Source organism: Pyxicephalus adspersus, chromosome 4, assembly GCF_032062135.1.
Source record: "Pyxicephalus adspersus chromosome 4, UCB_Pads_2.0, whole genome shotgun sequence".
In the NCBI taxonomy this organism is placed as follows: Eukaryota; Metazoa; Chordata; class Amphibia; order Anura; family Pyxicephalidae; genus Pyxicephalus; species Pyxicephalus adspersus.
The window spans coordinates 520422-542264 of record NC_092861.1 but is presented as its reverse complement, the minus strand read 5'-3'; the positions used below and the strand labels follow the sequence as shown (position 1 = coordinate 542264).

General features: G+C 39.3%; 1 protein-coding gene across 1 annotated transcript; it reads right to left on the bottom strand.

The window, feature by feature from the left end:
• Window positions 1–624: 624 nt before the first annotated feature.
• LOC140328832 (uncharacterized) lies at window positions 625–18824 on the bottom strand. The gene is made up of 5 exons (XM_072408707.1): window positions 18431–18824; window positions 11451–11606; window positions 10025–10174; window positions 9560–9703; window positions 625–792 (listed from the first exon to the last, which is right to left on the bottom strand). Exons 1-5 carry the CDS (start codon window positions 18822–18824, stop codon window positions 764–766), a joined length of 873 nt encoding a protein of 290 aa, XP_072264808.1. The 3' UTR covers window positions 625–763.
• Window positions 18825–21843: the final 3019 nt, after the last annotated feature.

Sequence of the window (21843 nt, the reverse complement as noted above, 5' to 3'; positions counted from 1 at the left end):
ATGTGCACTGCACCCCAATACATACAGAGTGTTCATGCTTCATGTTTATGTCTCCATATCTGGGGGTAATATGTGCACTGCACCCCAATAAATACAGAGTGTTCATGCTTCATGGCTGTTTATGTTTCCATATCTGCGGGGTAATATGTGCACTGTGCTGCCCCTTCTATTAGATGGACATGTGTCAGTTTGGCAGTATGTCATTGGATTACACCGAGCGCTGGCACTTATCACATTTAGGGGTTCTAAACCAAGGTTGAAATAACTGGACTATGAGTTGGAATTGACTTCAATAGGAACGACCCGACCACCATTACTTATTTATAGGTAGATATATTCAGAATAATAGGCTATGGAAGGAGGGTTTTTAAGGTTGGTACCCAGAAACTGTTCAGATTCTCTAACTGGACCATACAAGGACGAGGACTCATTACACCACTCTGGACCCAGCCCATGTGCATGCAACATTCATTGGTGCAGTTCTCCAGATTGCTAACCACATTGCACCATCCTAGTAAATGGGGGGCTGGGACCTGCATGGGGGTGCACCAGGTCTTTCTTCTCAGGAATCGGCATTCCACAGCAAAAACCCTGCACCCAGAACAAGAACACTCCACAATCATGTAACCCCAATTATTTTTATTCAGCAGTTTTACTGCCGTGATGGAATCTTCAGATATTTGCAGAACATTCAGTATAGCCGAGGCTGAGGAATCTCTGTTGTGGAGCATCACCGATAGACCGAAACCGGATCCTCCAATCTTCAGACATCTACAGGCAGCCCACCACTCGCTTAGAAACAAAAACAATGTATTGACATTTATGGCCCAGAGTTGGGGGTGAGGATATTTTGGACTATAATAAATAATATTATATATGGACACAATGGGGTCACCGCTTCCCCAGATTTATATGTATATACAATATGTTTCCCAATTCTCTTTCCATTCTCATTTCCTTTCAAATCCCCCCAACTTCTAAGTTCTAAGTTTATCATATTATTACACTGGAAATGTTTAGCCTCCTATAAGTAAAGACAAATTCCTTTATGGAGACTAATATAGAGTCAGAAAGAATTACATTTGCTGTGGAGATTTACCTTCACTTCCTGTCCTGGAGACACAGCAGGAAATGGGATGATTTCCCATCTTTGAAAGTAGTCACACAAACTAGTGGATGATTTACCCCACTTCTTATATTACAGACAACATTAATGTTCTGCATTTGCCATCACTTTTATGTCTATGAGAATGTTACCCCGACACCCAACTGGGAAACATAAAGGGGTAATCTCCCCAACAGGGACACAGACAGCACTACATACTCAGCAGAGTGTCTTCCCTGCTCTATAAAATGATGGCTCTCACATACACATAAGTAATTATTACGCTGCCCCCACCCTAGCACTTCCTGTAGCCCCCCATGCTCATGGTGCTCATGATATGACAATAAAAACATGGCAGGGGTCCCCATGCTTCTACACTTTGGACCTTCACTCATCTAAAGTGACCCAGAATTCTCCAGACCTGGCAGGATCAATAAGTGATAATGTGCTGAGCCGAACACTAACCATCTAACATGACCACCAATTCGTCTTCCATAGAAAGATGGCGGCACTATGGTCTACGCCTTGAGGACAACGGTACATCTATTACCACAACACGAGGGCCACCATCAGGTCAGGGGAAGCCCCACATGTTACTTTAAGCGAATGGTTTATATATTGAAATGGATGGATTTATCATCTTATACTTTGTTATGCATTTATTAATAAAGCAATTGATTCCATGGAAAAGGCAGTAGAGCATTAGTTTTCTCCTCTCAAGCACTCTCTCTTTCTAATTGAAACATCAAAGGATGAGGATTTCTACTTTAGAGGGGTCTCCGCTTTGGCTTACCGATATGTGTAAATTTAGGCTTGTGATACTGTACTGTACAAACAACAATATTTTACAACAGAAAGTAGGGAAAAAATGTAAAGAATCTTGAAGAGATGCTTAATGCCACACACTGACTGAATATTTATCTCTATATACAGCCCCGCCGTACAGTGGAAAAAAAGCACAGAGTGATCAGAAAGGGAATTTGAAAGGCACATGAGTGATCAGAAGGGGAATAATCTTTCAGAATCTTTTTTCTAGATTTTCCTCCTTTAAAATTGGGTGCATCTTATACGGCAAAAAATACGGTATGTACAATGTTAATTATGATTTTGTTTTACTTTCCCAAAATGTATATAATGAGCACGTATAGTGTTAATCCTAACCCTACTTTAGTTTGACTTACTTTGTATGTCTAATTTCAGTTATTTGTTTTGTTAATCTTTCTCCCTCATATTGTTGATACATTCAATAGTACATCATTATTAGTTATTATAAAAAATCATTATAACGTTATTACAGTACATCATTATAACTTTATTATAATACAACATTCTTATGGTGAAACTTTGTACCATGTATTATTGTAAATAGCAGTGGGCTTGCATACCTGGTGGATGATAATACCCATAAATACATATATAAATAATACAAATAACTCCTTCCAATGTATCTTTAATTGAAATAAATATTTTTTACATATTTTCTATTTCTATAAAATTGTCCCTCCTACTAATGCCTTATGGGAGATGGGTGCTATGAGGGACCCTGGCCCCTTCTTTTATTTATAAGGAGAGCTGGCTCATCCTTTCCCACCCCCGGTTTGTGCTGATCAGAACTTGCTTATCCGGAGCTTTGTCCCGGCTTTATTAAAACTTTAAACTTTATTTATCCATCCATAAACAAGCGGAAGCAGCCGTATTAAATAGTAGCACGAATCAACCGGACGGGCACGTTGATTCACACACGGTCAGTAAGTTTGATATTTTAACCCATTTAGGAAGAGCTGCTGCTGATCTATTATCTTATTACAGTATTTTAAATACCAAGGAGAATGGGAAAAACAACTCCTCTCCAAGCCATCTAACAACAAATATCTTCACTTTAACCACCTAAGCGTTACACTGAGGTCTAGATTTCTGTACCAAAAGTGATCCACTGTTTTTCATGAAATTTTTTTTTAAATTGTAGACAAAGAAAAAACAATAAACCATCTGACACTTTTGAAGGAAAAAAATCAGTAATTTACAAATTGTTAATCTGTACATGTAAAGTTCTCAGCACATTGATATTCTGCAGTTGCTGGAGAGCTCATTATAACTTAGATTGTGCAAATATCTGAATATTCAGTCGTAAAAAGTTAGTCCACCCAAAACTGACATGTCAGTGGCTAGTAAAACCTGGTGGCAGTTTCAGCCTGTGAGCTCTTACATGTTACTTCAACAGTGAGAACAATCCGCTATATTTCCTAACCTTGTTTCTGTCCTCCTTGAAGTTTTTTGTGCTGCCTTCCACCTATATGTGTTCTATTTTCTCCTGTAAAGTCATTTTTTCCAGTAAAGCCAAAGGTTTTATATATTCTGCTCCTAGAAAGGTATTTTTGCTGTCCCCAGTGAAGGATCCCGGTAATACTACATCATACAAAGACATTGTAGACAACTTGTGGTCCCATTCTGTGCACCTGTGTACAAAGCCAGCTCCAAAAAGACATGGTGTCACCAGTATGGTGTGGAGGAACTCGCATGTCCTGCAAAAAGTCTTGACCCAAACCTTACTGAAAACCTTTAGGAAGAATTGGAATAGTGAACCAGGTTTTCAAGTATAATATCAATACATATTATCCTCCCTGGCGGTATTCCCGAGTGTGTCTCGGGGTTTATTTTCAGTACCAAAAGCGGTAGCCCGGAGCCACACTCATGGTGGAATTGCCAGGGGACACAGATGCTAAGGGCTTACCCAATCTCAATAAACAAACCTTCATAGAAGAATGTCCGCCAAAGCAGGGAGCCCAAATACTCACCTCTATCCGTCGCGCCGCCGGTCCTCCTTTGGCGGCGTCACACACGGGGTCAGAACATCTGGCTTGGTAAACTGGAAGTGTTTCAAAGAAAAAACATCTGTGTGGGTGTTAAGGTGATCTCCTATTGATCACAGATCAATTCTTCCCTCTTTCTGATCACTTCTGTTTACAGCGCTGGGAGAGAATGTAACACACATAGCTCAATGTATGGTTAGATCACTCTCCAAACTTTCCTGTTTGTACACAGTTTATATAACAGTTTAGTGGCGTGATCACATGACTACAGACAATTAGCAGACATGACGGAGGTCCTTGTGGTTCTCTTAGAACAAGATATTTTTGTCAAAGTAACAGATATATGGCCGTAGGGAGGAAAGAAGAGTTTCAAGGCAAAAAGGGGGGAAGCGGACGTTAGTTTACTGATAAGAAGAGTACAACTAGTTTCAACATAATTCAATCATCTACAAAACATAACAAAAGTAAAAAAATAATTAACTTCAAGACTCAGCAAAATTCCTCATTCCCTCTTTTTATCCTTCAACAAAGGATAACTACTTGGCCTCTCACCTTTGTACCTTTACATACAAATAGCTTCAGGTTCTTGGGCATACATAACTTGAGGGAGCTGAGTGATTCTCTGTAGTACAGTGGGGTATTTCAGAGAGGTTACAAGTCATACGGTAACATACATCTCCCTGGGTAATATTTATAGTATGTGTAAATATATTCCGGGGAATCATAGGTTTTACAGTCGTTGCAAGAGGGAATCATGGGTGCTAAGGAATCCCCCTTGTTTTAGTTAAAGGATACTGCTTTTGGTATATTGGTGTATGTGGTTTTGTGAGTGCTGTATATGGGGTGCAGTCCAGGAATCCCACGTCATAAGGTCCGGTGGACCATGTGGTGTCAGGAACTGGAAAATCCTATAGGGCAGTTGCAAGGTTGTATTGATGTTAATCCCTCCCTTTGGGTCAACAGCCAGTGACATTCCCAGAGATCCCATCAGGTCAGAACGTGCCCTGTGACGTCCAGAAATTTATACAAAGGGGGAGTAAGCCTTCGGTACCTAGGTCTCCTCCCTACAGTCCAAGTTGACTCAGAGGACTTACGTCGGGTGTCGGCTGGGAGTTTCCATCCATAAAAGAAAGTCAGAGACAAGCCAAGCACGCAGCTAACTCCATGAAGCAATTAGCACAAAACATTTTATTTACAATAGAGTAGGTTACAATACAACAGCAGATAGGTTGTTATTAAAGATATAGGAAAAGAAAAAAACAGCATTAGTGGTTTGCTTTGTTTATGTAAATCAGTTGTAAAGAAATATTAGTAACATTTTGAGTTTATTAGTGATGGTAATAATCGCAAACCGCAGAAAAAAACTAAAGCAAAGTCACACCTCTTATAAGAAAGGTTTAAGCTTAGGGTTTCATTTAGACTCGGATATTGTGTAGCATTCAAATTGAAAATCCATTTAGCCTATTTTTGCAAGTGGATTTTATCCCCGTTCCCATGTCTTTTATCAGGGGGACAATGTTCTAACATAGTAAATTTAATTTCATTGGCATTGTAATTATTGCCATTACTAATACATATACATGCTCATAGACTCTCCTTCTGAACTTTCCTCTTGTCTTGCCCACACAAAAGCATTTGCAGCTACAGAATGCTAAGTAAATTATTCCTTGGGATCCACATGTAACTTTATGTATTCATCTACATTGGGATAAAAAAAGTTATCTGTGGAACCGGAATTAAATATTTGCTAATTTTCAGGTCCGATATTAATGTTAAGTTAAGGATTTGTGTTGGTCAGAAAACCTTGGGATGATTCTGATCTCTTCTGGGTTCTATTCTTTATTTCTTTGAGTAAATATTATCTGAGATCTTTGTAAGTTTTTACTTTACGATAAGCTTTCTTCAAAGTAGTTTTTTAGACCCTCGATTGATTAATCTTAGCTGAAGGTCCTTCTCTGCCTTTTCAAAATCTAGTTCATGTGAACAATTACATTTCAGTCTTATTTATTATGAAAATTGGATGCTTCTATTTAAAGTTGCTGCCTGAGCACTAGAGGCTGACAGAATTATGTTTGTGGCATACTGGTTTACGGTATAAGTTAGACAAGATAGTTAGATCAGCGTTAATTTGTATTTGAACATCTAAAAAGGTAATGCAAGATGTGCTGGATTGCATTGTAAAACTTAGCTTTAAGCTGTTTGTTTTTAACTTATTGAGAAACTCCACTAGAATATCGTCATGGCCCAGCCAAAGGATGAGGATATCATCAATGTACCTCCGCCAAAATGAGACGTAGCTGAAGTACATTGATAAGGATCCGTCAGGAGCTCCCTTTACCATCCCCCCAGATACAGGTTAGCGTATGTAGGGGCGCAACAGGTCCCCATTGCCACCCCCTGTATCTGGAAGTAGGTCTTATCTGCAAACATAAACACATTCCTTGTGAGAATATATTCTAATAAGGATAGAATAAAGTTTTTCTGTTGCCAAATGTGCTGGTTAGTTGTGGTCACAACCCTTTGTGTGCTTTAGATAAGAGAATAGACTAAACTCAAAAGGTCGTAAATAGTCGCCAATCAACTGACTATCCTCACATGAGATACTGCCTATTCCAGAAAGGATGGGACAGCCTGGGGGGGTCAGTTGCTTTTTTATGAATCTTAGGAAGTGCGGAGAAGGTTGGTAGAAGGATTTTTATTGTTTAAGTACTCGATCACACCATTGTTAAATTCTGATGTGATTAATTGTTAATATTCATCATATAATCTTTTTATGTGAGTTGAAGGTATTTCCCGATACCATTCACAGTTATCTAAGATTTTTTTGCACATTTGTCTGTCCATGACTACAACATTTCCCCCCTTAGCGGCAGGTTTTATTGTAATCTTGTGATTCTTTTGTAAATTATTCATTATTTTTCTTTGTTTTTTGTAATTCTTAATTTCTAATTTCCGTAACGCTTGACATACTTTTCTTAGAAGATGGAAATTGCTGGAGTTTGACCTAAGTCTGGAAACCTCTTAGATTTCAAACTGATATTGGACAACGGTTCTGTTGAACTATTTGCTCCATCAGGTGAAAGGTCTTCCTCTATTAAATTTTCGAACTTTCTTCCCATAATTGTCTTTGACGCAGAGAACCTTATAAAAGAGTTTCCTGCAGGTCCTTTATGAATTCCAATTTATCGTAGTGTCAGAAGGGCAGAAATGTGGACCCAGTTTAAGGACCTCAAGCTCTTATTCCCCAAGGGAGCATGTGGACAGATTGATTACACTTAGTTGTTGAGACTTTGAATCTTGTACACATAGTTCCTCCAAGTGCCGCTAAGCGTGTGGTATTCCCTAAAAAAGCCGGGGTGGAGGGCAGTGATGTTACTGTTTGAGATGAGGCAATTCCTGATTCAGGGATCCTCAAAGTGTCAGAGATAGAAGAGGTTCTGGAACAAACCATTTGTGGTATACCACCTGTATCCTCATACAAGCTAATACAAACCATAATCCAAGTGAAATATAAATCAAAATTGAGACTTACCAACATATCTAAACGAGCTGAGACACAGTTTTAGAATAAATAAAATTAATTAGATTTGGAAATTTGAGGTGAACTAGAAATATATATATAAAAACAAGAATAAATAAAAGAATAAATTGATTTATTTCAATTATACACGGTTTAAATGAATTTTACACTAATTAATCCTATTTTTATGGTGATGAAACAACAACCCTCCTCTCGCCCCCGCTGCATGGTAGTTTCGCTTCTTATGAGAGTAATACATACATGACCACTAGCACTCAGCATCAACGAAAGTTTACTGATGTGTAATTGATTTGTTATGAATGATGCAGACATATTATTTATCATTTTTTACTTGAAGTAAATGTACCTAAAAACTAAATGTCATTTGTAGATCTCCTCATCCTGAGGAAGCAGACGTAGTATCTGCAAAATGCATTGAACTTGTTCGAATACCTCAATGGAAGAAGCTTCCATTGGGAGATCTAACGAGTACGGTATTTACAACAAATGGCTTGGTTTTAATCGTTAATTTATTAATACAAATTAATGTGATTTTATATTTTATGGTTTCAATAAATTTTGTAAACCTGACCTTAAAAGTCCCCCCATCCTGGTTTATTCAAGCCTTGTATTTTGTTATATTATCCCCCACTGCTAGCTTGAGGAAGTAGAGCCAATTTTATTACAACCCAGTATATAGACTCCTCCTGAAAGAAGCCCTTAAAAAACCTTTTTATCCTGTGGGTAAAGGATCTCACTGATAAAGATGGCCCTTAAACTACCATACAGGACACAGGTGGGTTGGCCTGTAGGATTAATGCCTCACTATCACCCATGTGATTTGTTACGTAACCCATTTCTTCCTTGCTATTGCAGTAAATATATAATGTTTGCCGAACTTCTAATGTACATGTAATATGCCGGAAAGCAGGACGGGGATTATTGTAATAAACTCATGCTGAAACGATCGGTAGGTCCGATCATGTCCCCCATGGGACCCCCTTCCATTGTCAGTATTTTTCTGGGCCGCCAGACAGTGATTCTACTGGTAGGCATACGGCCATCGAGGAGGATCCATTACGAATACTTTCAGATAATTTTGCACTTGAATTTTATCTGTTGTTTTTTGTTTTTTTGTCTTTTTCTTTCTCCCCCTCACCTATCTGCCCCCTCTATGGCCAAGGTACGATTAGCTGGGTGGAAGGCACAAGGGGCTTTAGCATGCTAAGGGCAGGAAGGGCCCCCCACAACGTTTACAACTTACTCATACTTACTCTTACTAACTTTTTTTAATGCATTGGAATAGGTTAAGATACTGTACCATAAATGTTAAGGGATTAAACTCATACACTAAGCGTAAAATAAAAGAGGCAGCGAACAGATATTGCAGTTTTACAGGAGACACAACTGGGCACTGGGAACACTAATAATTTTGCTAAACACTTCTATTCACAAACCTTTATGGCCCCGCTCAGGTCCAATAAGTCCGGGGGGTCGCCATACTCGTACACTACAACACCTCCCCTACCCATACCAAATCAATTACTGACCTGGAAGGCCGCGACATCATCCTTCAAGGTAGGGATGAAAGAAGTTGTGTTTTTGCTACATTTATGCCCCTAACTCATCCTAACTCACTTTCCTAGATCATGTTCTCCCGCAAATACTGGTGTTACACCAATTTATTAATGGCAGGTGGTTTTATCTGACCCATACCCCTTCACTAGGTTGTCTCTCCGTGGACCCCACATTTATCCCACCACCTACCTCACGTAGGCAGGGTTTTGAAAGCTTATGCACAAATACATTTTTTTTGATGCCTGGCGCATCACTCAGCCCACAGATAGACAGTACACCTTTCATTCTTCAGTCCCATGTCCCATATAGATATAGGTCCGAATATCTGGTCTGACCATTCTCCCATCACACTAATTGCTGTTTATGTCTCCATATCTGGGGGTAATATGTGCACTGCACCCCAATAAATGCAAAGTGTCCATGCTTCATGGCTGTTTATGTCTCCATATCTGGGGGGTAATATGTGCACTGCACCCCAATATGGACACGTATGGACCTCACAAACCCAAAGCATTGATGGAAAATGGATAGGCAGCTGTAACTTACAAAACACTGGTTTGGTACACTCCAGACCGCACTTTGGGGTGCAGCACTTCAGGTTCCCGGGACAGCTGTGGTCACTCAGACATTTTGGAGGTGGAGGAGGATAAGCACATCTTGTAATAGGAATTGGACATTTTCCGGGTTTTTCTGCAACACACAACCAGATTGTATAAAACCTCCTCATCATTCTACAAGTGGCCATGGCTGGATATACAGATCTATAGAACACAAATGGAATATGAAGGCTGCCATTGCGCCTGCAAACATTATGACGTGAAGAACACTAGGGGACACAAAACGCCATAATCAGAGATATCAATGATAAAATATTATTATTATTATTGAATGAGCCCCAGAGGTCCCTGTATCATACAATAAGTCCCCGTACATTTATACCTTCCTATAGAACCCGGTGGTAATATTTCTACATATCTGACATCTTATCATTCACCAGAGATGTCCGGTTACCTTTCATTGTTGGCACGCACTGGAGCCGGCAGTTTTTGTTGCAGCAGCGGTCGGTGCCTTGGCACTGCTTATCCTCGTGGCACTCGAATGGTGCTGGTTTGACATGTATACATTCTGTATCATTGTGGTAAGGGCAGGGATTTTCCTTGGCTGCAGAGAGAGAAAATTGCTAAGATGAGGATGGAGGCAAATCAGAGATCTCCCCCCGGAGGGGCAGTCAATATTATAGAGAAGAGTACACAATGAAGACCAATAGAGGCAGTGAATCTCCCCGGGGGGGACACTGACGGCCTGAAGATAAGAAATCATGGAAGCACCAACCCTCTAGTAAATGTCCTGGGGTCTAATAGATGTAGATGAGTCCACAGAAATTGTAGCCAATATATTTTGGTCCAACGTTTGTCACCTTTGGGGCTGTGAGGTGGTTATTCCAAATTCTGGACTGAGTAATATTAGTGAAAGGAAATTTATGTTCCTCATATGGGCAGTTAGTTCATTAGCTTGTGCTACTGAGCACCATATACAACAGCATTTATACAGCAGTAAGAATTCTACCTACTGGATGGGTACATGAGAATGTACATTGATATGGATTAGATAATGAAAATATATAAATATAAGCCATTCTGGTCAATTTCTGCTTCTGTCATGTCTTTACTATGGAAAGTTTCCACAAGGTCCTCCAGTAAGACATCTGTATGGGTGGAGAGTTGGCAGCTAATCCCAGGAATGAATACTGGGGCCCATCCTTACCAAACCCTCCACACAAGGGCCCAGCACTCTTCCTTTGTACTATATGACAATAAAAACATGGCAGGGGTCCTCATGCTTCTACACTTTGGACCTTCACTCATCCAAAGTGACCCAGAATTCTCCAGACCTGGCAGGACCAATAAGTGATAATGTCCTGAGCCGAACACTAACCATCTAACATGAGCACCAATTCGTCTTCCATAGAAAGATGGCGGCACTATGGTCTACGCCTTGAGGACAACGGTACATCTATTACCACAATGTGAGGCCGTTATCAGGTCAGGGGAAGCCTCAAATGTTACTTTAAGCGAATGGTTTATATATTGAAATTGATGGATTTATCATCTTATACTTTGTTATGCATTTAATAATATTTATAAACCAAATGATTCCAAAGGCAGTAGAGGATTAGTTTTCTCCTCCCAAGCACTCTCTCTTTAATTGAAACATCAAAAGGTGAGGATTTCTACTTTAGAGGGGTCTGCGCTTTGGCTTACCAATGTGTGTAAATTTAGGCTTGTGATACTGTACTGTACAAACAACAATATTTTACAACAGAAAGTAAGGAAAAAATGTAAAGAATCTTGAAGAGATGCTTAATGCCACACACTGACTGAATATTTATCTCTATATACAGCCCCAGTGGTAACAGTCCATTGTATTCCCAACATACCGTCCAATGGCAGCAAACATCGTCTCCTGCACCCAGAGAAGCAGCACTTCTTCTTCCCTTGGCATTTTTTGTCTATCCCACATTCATTCTCCATGCCCAACGTGGAACCTTCACACCTTGGATAGTCCACATCTGCAGGACATGTTCCAGGTTTCTCTGAAAAGGGGGAAGTAGAGGTGAAATGGGAAATACAGTTATGTCCATGCAATGTTCAGTGACAGAGATTATCATACAAATACAATTGTGCTTTTCCAGCCTTGTGGTCATAGTTGGTTGAAGACCCTTTCTGTTCCCCCATGGCTATGCCTCAGGGTACAAAGCTATCCCAATCCCATTACTTCCCAATCCCGGTTCAGACATTTTCCTTTCGCAGAGTCCCAAACATTCATTATTGATTTTACCACCTGCCATTTATTTCACCGCCCATTCCTGGTTCTACCTTCTCCTATTCCCGGCTTTATTACACCTCCAGTGTTCATTCCAACTCCTTCCATTTCTGATTGCACCGCCACCTATACACGCAATCCCTTCTATCGTAACACATAGTGAATGTATAGTGTTTACGAATGTTCAGTGTTATTAGTAGGACATTTATTTTTAGTTTTGAACTTAATTACAATTCATGTGTTTAAGAAATGATCTAACATTTCCACCAAATCCTCACACACCGCCCTTAGACAAACACAGGCGGGACCGCCAAACCCCCCTTACATACAATCTATCATGGAAGACGTGCCAAGTCTTTCTATATGTGGTGACCCTGGGGGAGAGGGGGTATCAGAGGTTCAGCTCCTTTAACAGACTGGTGGCACTCTGCCCAGATAAAGGTTGCTGTACAGATATCATCGCTCTGCTGTGAGAACATTCAGTCTCTATGGGGAAATCATTTCCTTATGTTGCCCCATCCAGAAACATTTATAAGGTCAGTAGTTGTCACAATGAGATGAAAACAATAATAACATTTAATGACACATTCCGGACCTGGAGATGATCGTCACATACTGAACATTGGGAAAATATGTTGCAATGTGAATTCAAATCATATTTCTTCATATCTTGGAATTGTTTGCACTTTAATGTCAGCTCAGTGATTTGTGTTTGGTATTTATATGATATTTTATTGTAACATTAAGGATGTATTTGCTGAATACTACATTTCATTATTAAAAAGACTTCAAGGGGCAACAAGAAAATATTTGCCCCAAGGAACGCATTCTTTCCTATGACCACCCCACTCTGATCCTTGGTCACTTTACCACTGCCATGAATGACCCTGGCACCTCCTGCCTGAAATTTACCCCCAATATTAGGCTTCTTCAGAATTACACGGAGCTTACACATCCCCCCCCTCCACCTTACTGGACATTCAATGGAAAAGGTTGGGGGCTGAACTCCAAAATCCATAATCACAAGAAATTTGTTATGACAGCTCCTCTACAGAACAATGTTTGCTCAGATTTACACCATACACGCATTCCTGTGATGTGTTTGTCCCCCACCCAGGGCTTAGTCATAGAGGTGGATTCCAAAAAAAGTGATGTAAGGATTTATAAGCAGCTAGAATAATTCAAAACCTACAATCTTGTATACTCTCCATGTATATGTACAAGTACACCCAATGATTCACACTTAATAATTATGCTTCCAAATATCACATTCTCTATGTCTGTGAATATATCCGCACTAGTGTTGGTGTTCCAATTCGAGTTGTCCTTCTATTCAACCTGAATATCGCTGCTCCAAGACCCGACCAGAAAAACACGGGATTCTACGGTAAAAATTTGGGGAAAAAATGTGTTTTAAAAAAAATAAAAATTCATTTTAAAGTAATTTATTGAGAGTTTGTGTTTTTTTAACTAACTTTTTCTTTTTTACAGGTTTTCACACAGTGACATTATAGTTCTCGCGGCTGTGCAGCCATGGGAATCCTCGTGTCATGGCGGGATCTCCAGGGACTATAAGTGATGAATGGGGACTTGTGCAGTGCAGCTCCATTGTGACGTCACGTGGGAAACTGACCTGCAGACCTCTGAAGTTCTACTACAATGTCCGGGCACTACAGGTGATGAATGGGGACTTGTACCTAATTATCACCTGTAGTGCCCTGTATTGTTGGATGGAGAAACTCTATACAAGAACGCATAGTGGAAGCACTCCGCGGCAACAGCAATTGTTGTACTATGTGTTTTTGTTTAGAGAAACTCTATCCAACAACACATACAACTAGTAAAGGGCTGCAAGAGCAATCTGATTCTAATGGTGTTCAAATTCAGCATTTATTCACTCTGAGAATTTCTCACTATACGATCGAATAGCTAATAATAATAATAATAATAATAATAATAGCTGTGGAATGGAATAGTGAGCTATTCGACCAACACTAATCCTCACCACACCTGCAGCATATTACATTATACGTACATAAGGAAAATTCATGCATACAGATGTACATACACATCGAGTTATCATTTCATCTATATGATACACATATATACAATAGTACATAGCGTACTGCCCAGGCTCACCTAATGAAGATCTTTCTTCAATATTTCATGAAATTCATTTCCATTACAGAAAACAGAAATTAAAAATAAACAGGAAGGAAAGATGGAAGTAAGGTGGAGGAAAGAAAGAAGGGAAGCACATCAAATTATTATTTTTGATAATATTAAACATTCCACTCAAAATTTACACCCCATGGAACACAAGTGTTTCATGGAAAAATCTCCTAATTCTGTCCTTTTCCTATCACGCACGGAATTCTTTCACCTCTGCATGTCTGGAGATAAAATGATTTGTATTAGCTTGATGTCATGAGGGCGGACAAGACATCACCTGGATGGAATAATCATACAATTCTGGCCAAACCTCAGGTTTTTATGTCCAGGAATCCACCACGTTCAGAACCCAATATTCTGGAACCTCAGGACATACCAGATAAGATGGTACTATATGCTCTATTCGGTGCCTTCATGCTGCTGCCATGGCTGGAAATACTTTGCCATTATATTCAGGAGGCCGTGGCCAACCCAACTGAAAGTGCTGACTGGGACAAAGGGGGGGCAATTTATCGGGGAACAGAAAGATGTCTACTGATGAGATGAGATACTAGTATGCCCCAACAGGTTTCACCCTCAAGATGCCTCTTACCAATACTTGCTTACTATAGAACACAATGCAACTTGTCTAGCATAATGATCTTGTAGATAATTTCAGAGGGCTGAGATACCAACGACTGTTATAAGTTTACCCTCCAGACATCTAGTCAATGGTTCCTAAACCAATATCCCAGCCATTTAGAGATTCAATTTGTTTGATTTAACAAACTTTTGCACAAAATTTGGCTTCAGCCAAATTCGACTGCCAACTGCATAAAATGGATAATTTATAAGTTTTATTAACACTCTTAGTTCAGATTACAAAAGAATCCAGAGGTTGAGGTCTGTATGGAAGGATACATGGGTTGAGCTCTGTCATTGCATTCAGCTAAGGACAGCTGTCCTTCACAAAACCCATGCTTGATTTGCTAAAAAGAAGCAACTGAAAATGGGACATCACTAGAACTGCAAAGGTGAATCTTAGTTTAAAAAGTGTTTTGGGAACTGCACAGCCAGGGAATCTTTGTGAATGTCAAGAGCATACAAAACCTTCTCCCGCATTGATTACTTCCTTACTCAGGATTCTGTGCTCCCCAATATCCAATCCACCACTTACCACCCACCTTCCTTTCAGACCATGCCCCCGTGTCACTTTATCTCCAATTACCCAATGTATTTCATAACTCACCACGCTAGAACTACTCATATCTTTCTTCTCCCTCCTCTCCGCTAATTTAATTTCATCCTGGAATCATTTCCTGGACGACATAATTCAACATTGGGATACCCCTGTATTATGGGGGACTGGTAAGGCGGTGAGGCATATCACTACATACCTAAAAGGACTTAAAAGAGAGGAAACTAAACTCTGCACACAACTGTACCAAAATGTAGCATCGGTGTATCGCGCACACCAACAAACCCATACTGAACAATCTAGGTGCGCCTGGCTCCAAGCAGCCATGATTCTAGACAATCATCTTCATACTTTGGCCCAATGTAAAGCACGACACATTAAGTACAAATATTACCATTGGGGTAACCAAACAGGAACATTATTAGCAAAATTAGCCACACCCAATGTGCCCAAAAGGACAATACACACCCCGCGCGACCCAACACAAGGATCCAGGCACCACACCAAATCCAAAATTTTACACCTCCTTTAACAACATTTTTTATACTCGGCCCAAGCCCCCCGGCTGCCAGGACACAACGACTCTAGTGCGGGAGGCTAAGCCACCCCGTTTATCTAGGGCACAACAGGAAATTCTTCTCAACCAACTACCTTTTCCCTCCTTCAATGGGGCCCATACATCCCTCATTCTCAAACCTTTTAAAGACCCTGAATCTCCTTCTTCCTACAGGCCCATTGCGTAACTTGGACTACCCAATCATGGCTAGAATCATGGCCAGCCGCCTCCATCCCATCCTCCCCTCCCTCCTTCTGGAACAGCAATTGAGTTTTGTCCCCAATCAGCATATTTCTAAAGGGATTAGAACAGGGATTGCCACCACCACACTCCCCTACAATAAAATCAATACAAAGAATTTCCTTCAGCAGCACAGAAAAAAAACTTTTGGCTTTTGCAGACAATGTCCTCCTCTCTTAGCTATACCCCACATCCTCCCTTCCCACCATCATGAACCTTTTATCCCGCTTCGGTCCTTCGTATCCATCTGGATACTCAATCAACGATGACAAGTCGGTAACCCTGTACCCAAAAACACAAATTAACCTGGAGCAAGCAATTCCCATTTCAATGGGCTAGGGCAAATTTTAGATGCCTAGGGTGCAGATTCCTGAAAATCCAGCCTGCCTCCATGAACTTAACTTTGCCTTACGTTCCATGCAAGACTCCTTTAAGTCATGGTCATCACTCCCCCTCTCTTTTATCGGCCACATAGTCCTAATAAAAATGGTAGTATTTCCCGGGCTGCTGTTCCTTCTTCAGGCGCGCCCTGTTTTTCTCACACCCAAGCGAACCCAATATATCAACGGTTTACTAGGACACTTCATCTGGGGTAGCAAACATTCCAGAATCCGTTGTGCTATCAATCAACGTCTCAACTTACCTAATATTGTGTTATATAATGAGGCAGCACTCTTACGTATCCTTAAGGATTGGCTTCATGGCACCTCCTTTTATACGAATCTGAACATTAATTTTGCCCCTAGCACCCCTTACATCCAATTTTCTTAATGCACCTTCACAAGGAACTGTTGCCTGACATCATTGAGCCAAACGTGTTACTGTCTTCACAATGGCGCCTTTGGCACACCCTTTGCAACAAGGTGCTTCTCAGCACCCACACTTCTTTTTTTCTCCCCTTATTCCACAGGGCATGTATTTCTCCATCACGAGTGCATCACATGGGCCTGTCAGAATCCAATAACTGTCTCCAAATGTGGTGCAGAAGGTGACCCCCCCCCCCTAATAATCTCCCTACCTAAAGTGCTACAAACCACATTTCCCACCAACCTCCAGATCCACCATCTTTGGGGCAAAATCTTTCTTCTCCCTACCTACCTACTTTACTAAACTACTCCTAATCAGAGACACTGCACACTGCTGGTGAACAAAAGATTGACTCTGTTATTGTACTGAAAGTTCTTTTTATTGTTTCTCTTACTTGGATATGAATGCATTCAACTGTCATTTTTGAATATTTGTGCACACATTCAAATTGTTTGCATAGCTCTGTAATACCTTTGCCATTTTGTTGTTATTGTATTTGTTTGAAATCCCATATAATTCACACAGCTTTGTATTGTCTTCTTTTTATCCATTTCTGCATTCAGCTGTCATCATCTATTACACAAAAAGGTAACACAATAGTCTTCACCTTCCAGATTGTGTTTGAAGCTGTGCTGTTTGCTGAGTGTCTCATGGACATCACAATAAATGTGTCCATTGTCTCATTCTATAAAACAGAAAAAATCAAGAACCTTTGTATAAAATCCTCATCAGTATGGGGATTGGCAGAAGCTTGTTTCTCCTCAATGTTTCCACAGTTTACACCCTCCCTGGATTTTTCCTGAATTGAAAATGGGTTAGAATTGAACTTTGTTTTAAGTTTTCAGGTAGTTTTCTGTTGTTTTTGCATTATATTGTTTACACACACTACAGTCAAAATTTCTTTATCTTAATGAAGATCTCAAGACTAATAAAGATACTTGGGGGGTATTTGGTTCAGTTATGATATGTGTCAGTCATCTCTCCATTCATCATACATCATCCCTAGTAACTGTGTACTTGCTATGGTTGTATAAGATGATTCTGTTTAGCTGTATGGTTGGGTAGAAAACTGTAGAAAGAAAAAACAATAAACCATCTGACACTTTTGAAGGAAAAAAATCAGTAATTTACAAATTGTTAATCTGTACATGTAAAGTTCTCAGCACATTGTAAGTATTACTATGATAACAGCGCAGCTTTGACATCACTGTGCAGTAGCAATGATATCAAGGTGCAGCAGTAAACATCACAAGAATGATGAGGGTTTAGATATTTTTTTTGTTTTTAATATTATTATTAATAATGCAAATAAAATTTTTAAAGATTTTAGATCTTTTTTTGCTTTTTTTTAGGGGGATTGGGTTGGGGATATATCTTTTAGGGGGGTTGGTATATGGTTGTTTTTTTGGGGGGGATATTAGGGTAGGGATTTTTTGTTTTAGGAGGATTGTGGTAGGGATTTTTTGTTTAAAGTTGAAAAGTGTTTTATGTGTAGCTACTATGACCAGCATAGTAGTTTTATGGGGATTTACTTTTTAAAATTTTGAGCACCAACCCTGGAAACCAGGGGTATTCAAGAGATCCAGGAAATAGGCAATATTACCAAAGAATCCAAAGGGGTGATGCATTTTGTTGGACTTGCCTATCTTTTTGAGGAGCAATGGCATTTCTACAATGGTCTGGTTACTTTCTATGAAATGTTGCTCTTCGGTTGGGTGCATATCCTTGTCTGATGTAACTTGTACTGCACCCTTCATCATATCTTCCTCCGTAGGCTTTGAGACTTTGTCTGTAGCATTTATAGCATCAAATTGCATTTCTGCAATGTCTTTCTCATTCTGTTCCAAGTATGGATCTGTGATTGGTTCAATATCCTCTGCTATGTCCAACTCACTTTGTACTATATCCTGCATAGTAGCTTCATCTGTAGCCTTTCCTTCTTCATATGAAGCCTTCGTAACTTTAAAATTCATCTTCAGAACTGTCCCTGTGGCATTTGTTATTTCCCTTCTAACATTTTTGACTTCTTTATCCATTGTTATTTCCTCTTTAGCCGTGTAACATTTTTGTGGCTTCCTTAAGTCCCCCTTTAGCCTTCATTACATATTTTGTGCATCTCTGTGGCCTTTATAACCTCTTCTCTTTACCTTATTTTTATGGCCTCCTTGTCATCTTCTTTCCATGCATTCTGCATTCCATGCATACTTGTCCCAGGGGTTTTGAACTGGTTCACAAAAAGTTGGAGTCTGAGAACAAAAAGGAAAGGGGTTCCAAACCCGTGTCCCTGGAGGGAAGTAGCCTGAGGTTTGGGGAAACATCATGAGTATTCAGCAGCACAAGCATTTCAAAACCTCTGGTACAAGTATCGTGTATGGCAAATACTTACCTGCGGGATTCTCTATATGTATTCAATCTATAGCAATAAAGAATATAATCGCTCTTGATATAACCCCTGAAGAAGCCATAAGGCGAAACGCGTCAGCTTAAGTGTCGTTACACCGTAAATATACCCTTTTCATTAATACTGGCTGTGGTGACTCTAACCAGCCATTATATATATAGATAATATTCTTATCCAGCGTACACTGGTCAATTATACCCTGGAGATTCACTAGGGAATTACCTTTTATCTATTTTGTACTTTGTCAAATTTATTCCAAATATTGAAAAATGTTTTATGTAAAATACTTGTTTTTTGCACAATTGTTAACATATATTTGTGGGGAAAACTGACCTGTACCTCAACTCAACCCGCCAACAGGTAAACTGGAGGCTCTGGCAGACAGCCAGGAACACGGATGGAACGATTGCTGACTAAGCTGCAGACACCGTGCTCTACCTGCTGACAGAAGAGATAGATACGTTGTTGCTGCAGGTAAGATGGCTGCCAGCCAAGAAAACAGAAGGGACTTTGATCTGCTTCCTGATGCTTTACAACGTGGCGAGGAATCTGTATCTCCCTCTGTTGAACATTTTCGCACAAGCAGTGGCAGCACTGCTTACACCCACTGTACAGATGGCAATTGATAAAGCTATGGAAGAAGGTCTACAAGCAATCCATCAGGAAATCCAAACACATGCTAATAAAATCACTAATGCAGAGTCCAGGATTTCTGAATTGGAAAATGATTTATTAGCTGTAAAAGTTAAATGACCAAATCTAGAAATTAAATCCACTACCATGGCTGAGAAAATTGATGACTATTGAAACATACTGATGTTATTTTGTTAAATAGAGCATTTGTAAAAATTTTATGGAAAGGAAATCGTCCTGGAATTTCAACCCGCATGTTATATCTTCCATTAATGGAGGGTGGTTTGAATTGACCTAACATCAGACTATATAATTTGCATGTCTTTCTGGACATATGATTGGCTGAAAGGTACCTCTAGCTATTCTAATTATACTCTGGAACAAGATATAGTCAATCCTTGGGACCCTAAAACCTTGCTACATACTAAAAAAGCACAATGTGTTGATTAGAGATACAATTTTACCTTGGAACGATGAGGCTGAAGCTCCCAATTCTATTCCCAAGATATCTTCCAATTAAAGGTAATCCAGATTTCCCACCGGGACAACTTCAAAAGGCATTTCATGTATGGGAAACTAAGGATCTACGTGTGATAGGAGATCTGATCAAGCCGGATTTTTCTGGGACACTATGCCCGTTAGTTTTAAATGGCCGGAATGGTCAGAACATCCAATTTAATTTATGCAGATACACCAATATGGGAAGTCCTTGGTCAATGATCACATGGACACATTTTACCCAAATGTGTTTGACAAATTGTTATCTATATTGATATCCTCTATATGTGTGGTTTATTCATTTCTTCAATCTTTTTATTTAACACTCTTGGAGGAGACTAATGTGAAGCAATGGGCGAACGACTTCCCATGTTCGGATTATTATTATTATTATTATACAGTACAGTATTATTATTGAATATTATCTGGGTATCTATCGGCTCTTAAATGTATAACTAGTGATAATTGGAAAGAAACCCAATTTAAACTAATGCACAGGACTTATAAAGTTTTTTATACACAATCCTCTAATATGACTAAGTGTCACAAATGTAAAAAGTTAAAAGCCTTCTTTGAAACATCATTTGTGGTCTTGCCCATTAATTTCTTCATACTGGCAACGTGTTATTGGATTTATTGTGAAAATTACGGGGTACACGATTCCTTTTGACCCATTTCTTTGTATTTTTGGTAAATGGGAAGATAATATGGCTATTGGCTTAAACAGGGGGACTAGAAGATGGATTAGTTAATGAATACTGGCAGCAAGAAGAGTTATTATGACATCGTGGATATACACTCGTCCCCTGTTAATTTCTGATATTAAAACTTCTCTGGTACCAATTTTATATAGAGAATTGTTGGAGGCAGAGCAAGGAAATGACTTTGGGTTTACTTGTTTTTTAAATAAGTGGCATATGTTTATTAATATAACATTGATAGCCTCTGAAAGAGATGCTTTTTATTTGAAATGTCAACACGTTACATGGTATGTAACTAATAGAGGGTATTTGAGGACTGAAAAAAGAAAAGAGGGAAAATATAAACAAATGGGAAGTTTCTTACATTGATGTAAAATTGGTAAAATTGGAGTGTGGGGTTTTTTTTTATTTATTTTTTTGTTTGTTTAAATGAGCCGCTGTTATGATCACTATTTTTGTATAATTATTTGAATATTGTAATTATATGGAAGAGGGAAATAAAGAAAATTTCTTAGAGGAATATGAAATAAAGTATTTTTCACAGTAGTGGTTATTGAATAATTGAATGCACTTGAAAATATTTATATAGGAGGATTCCTAATAGGAAAAAATCACAAAGTATGAAAAAAGCATTCACATAACAAACGTATGCACTAAAGTGTAACAAGTTTAATTAACATGTATTAATATTATAGTATACGGGTTAGTACTGGCACAAATCTTTTATATATACAGTGATACCTTGGTATAAGTCCTTAATTTGTTCCAGACACTTGGACTTATACCAAACAAATGTTTCCCATAGGAATTAAAAGGAAAATG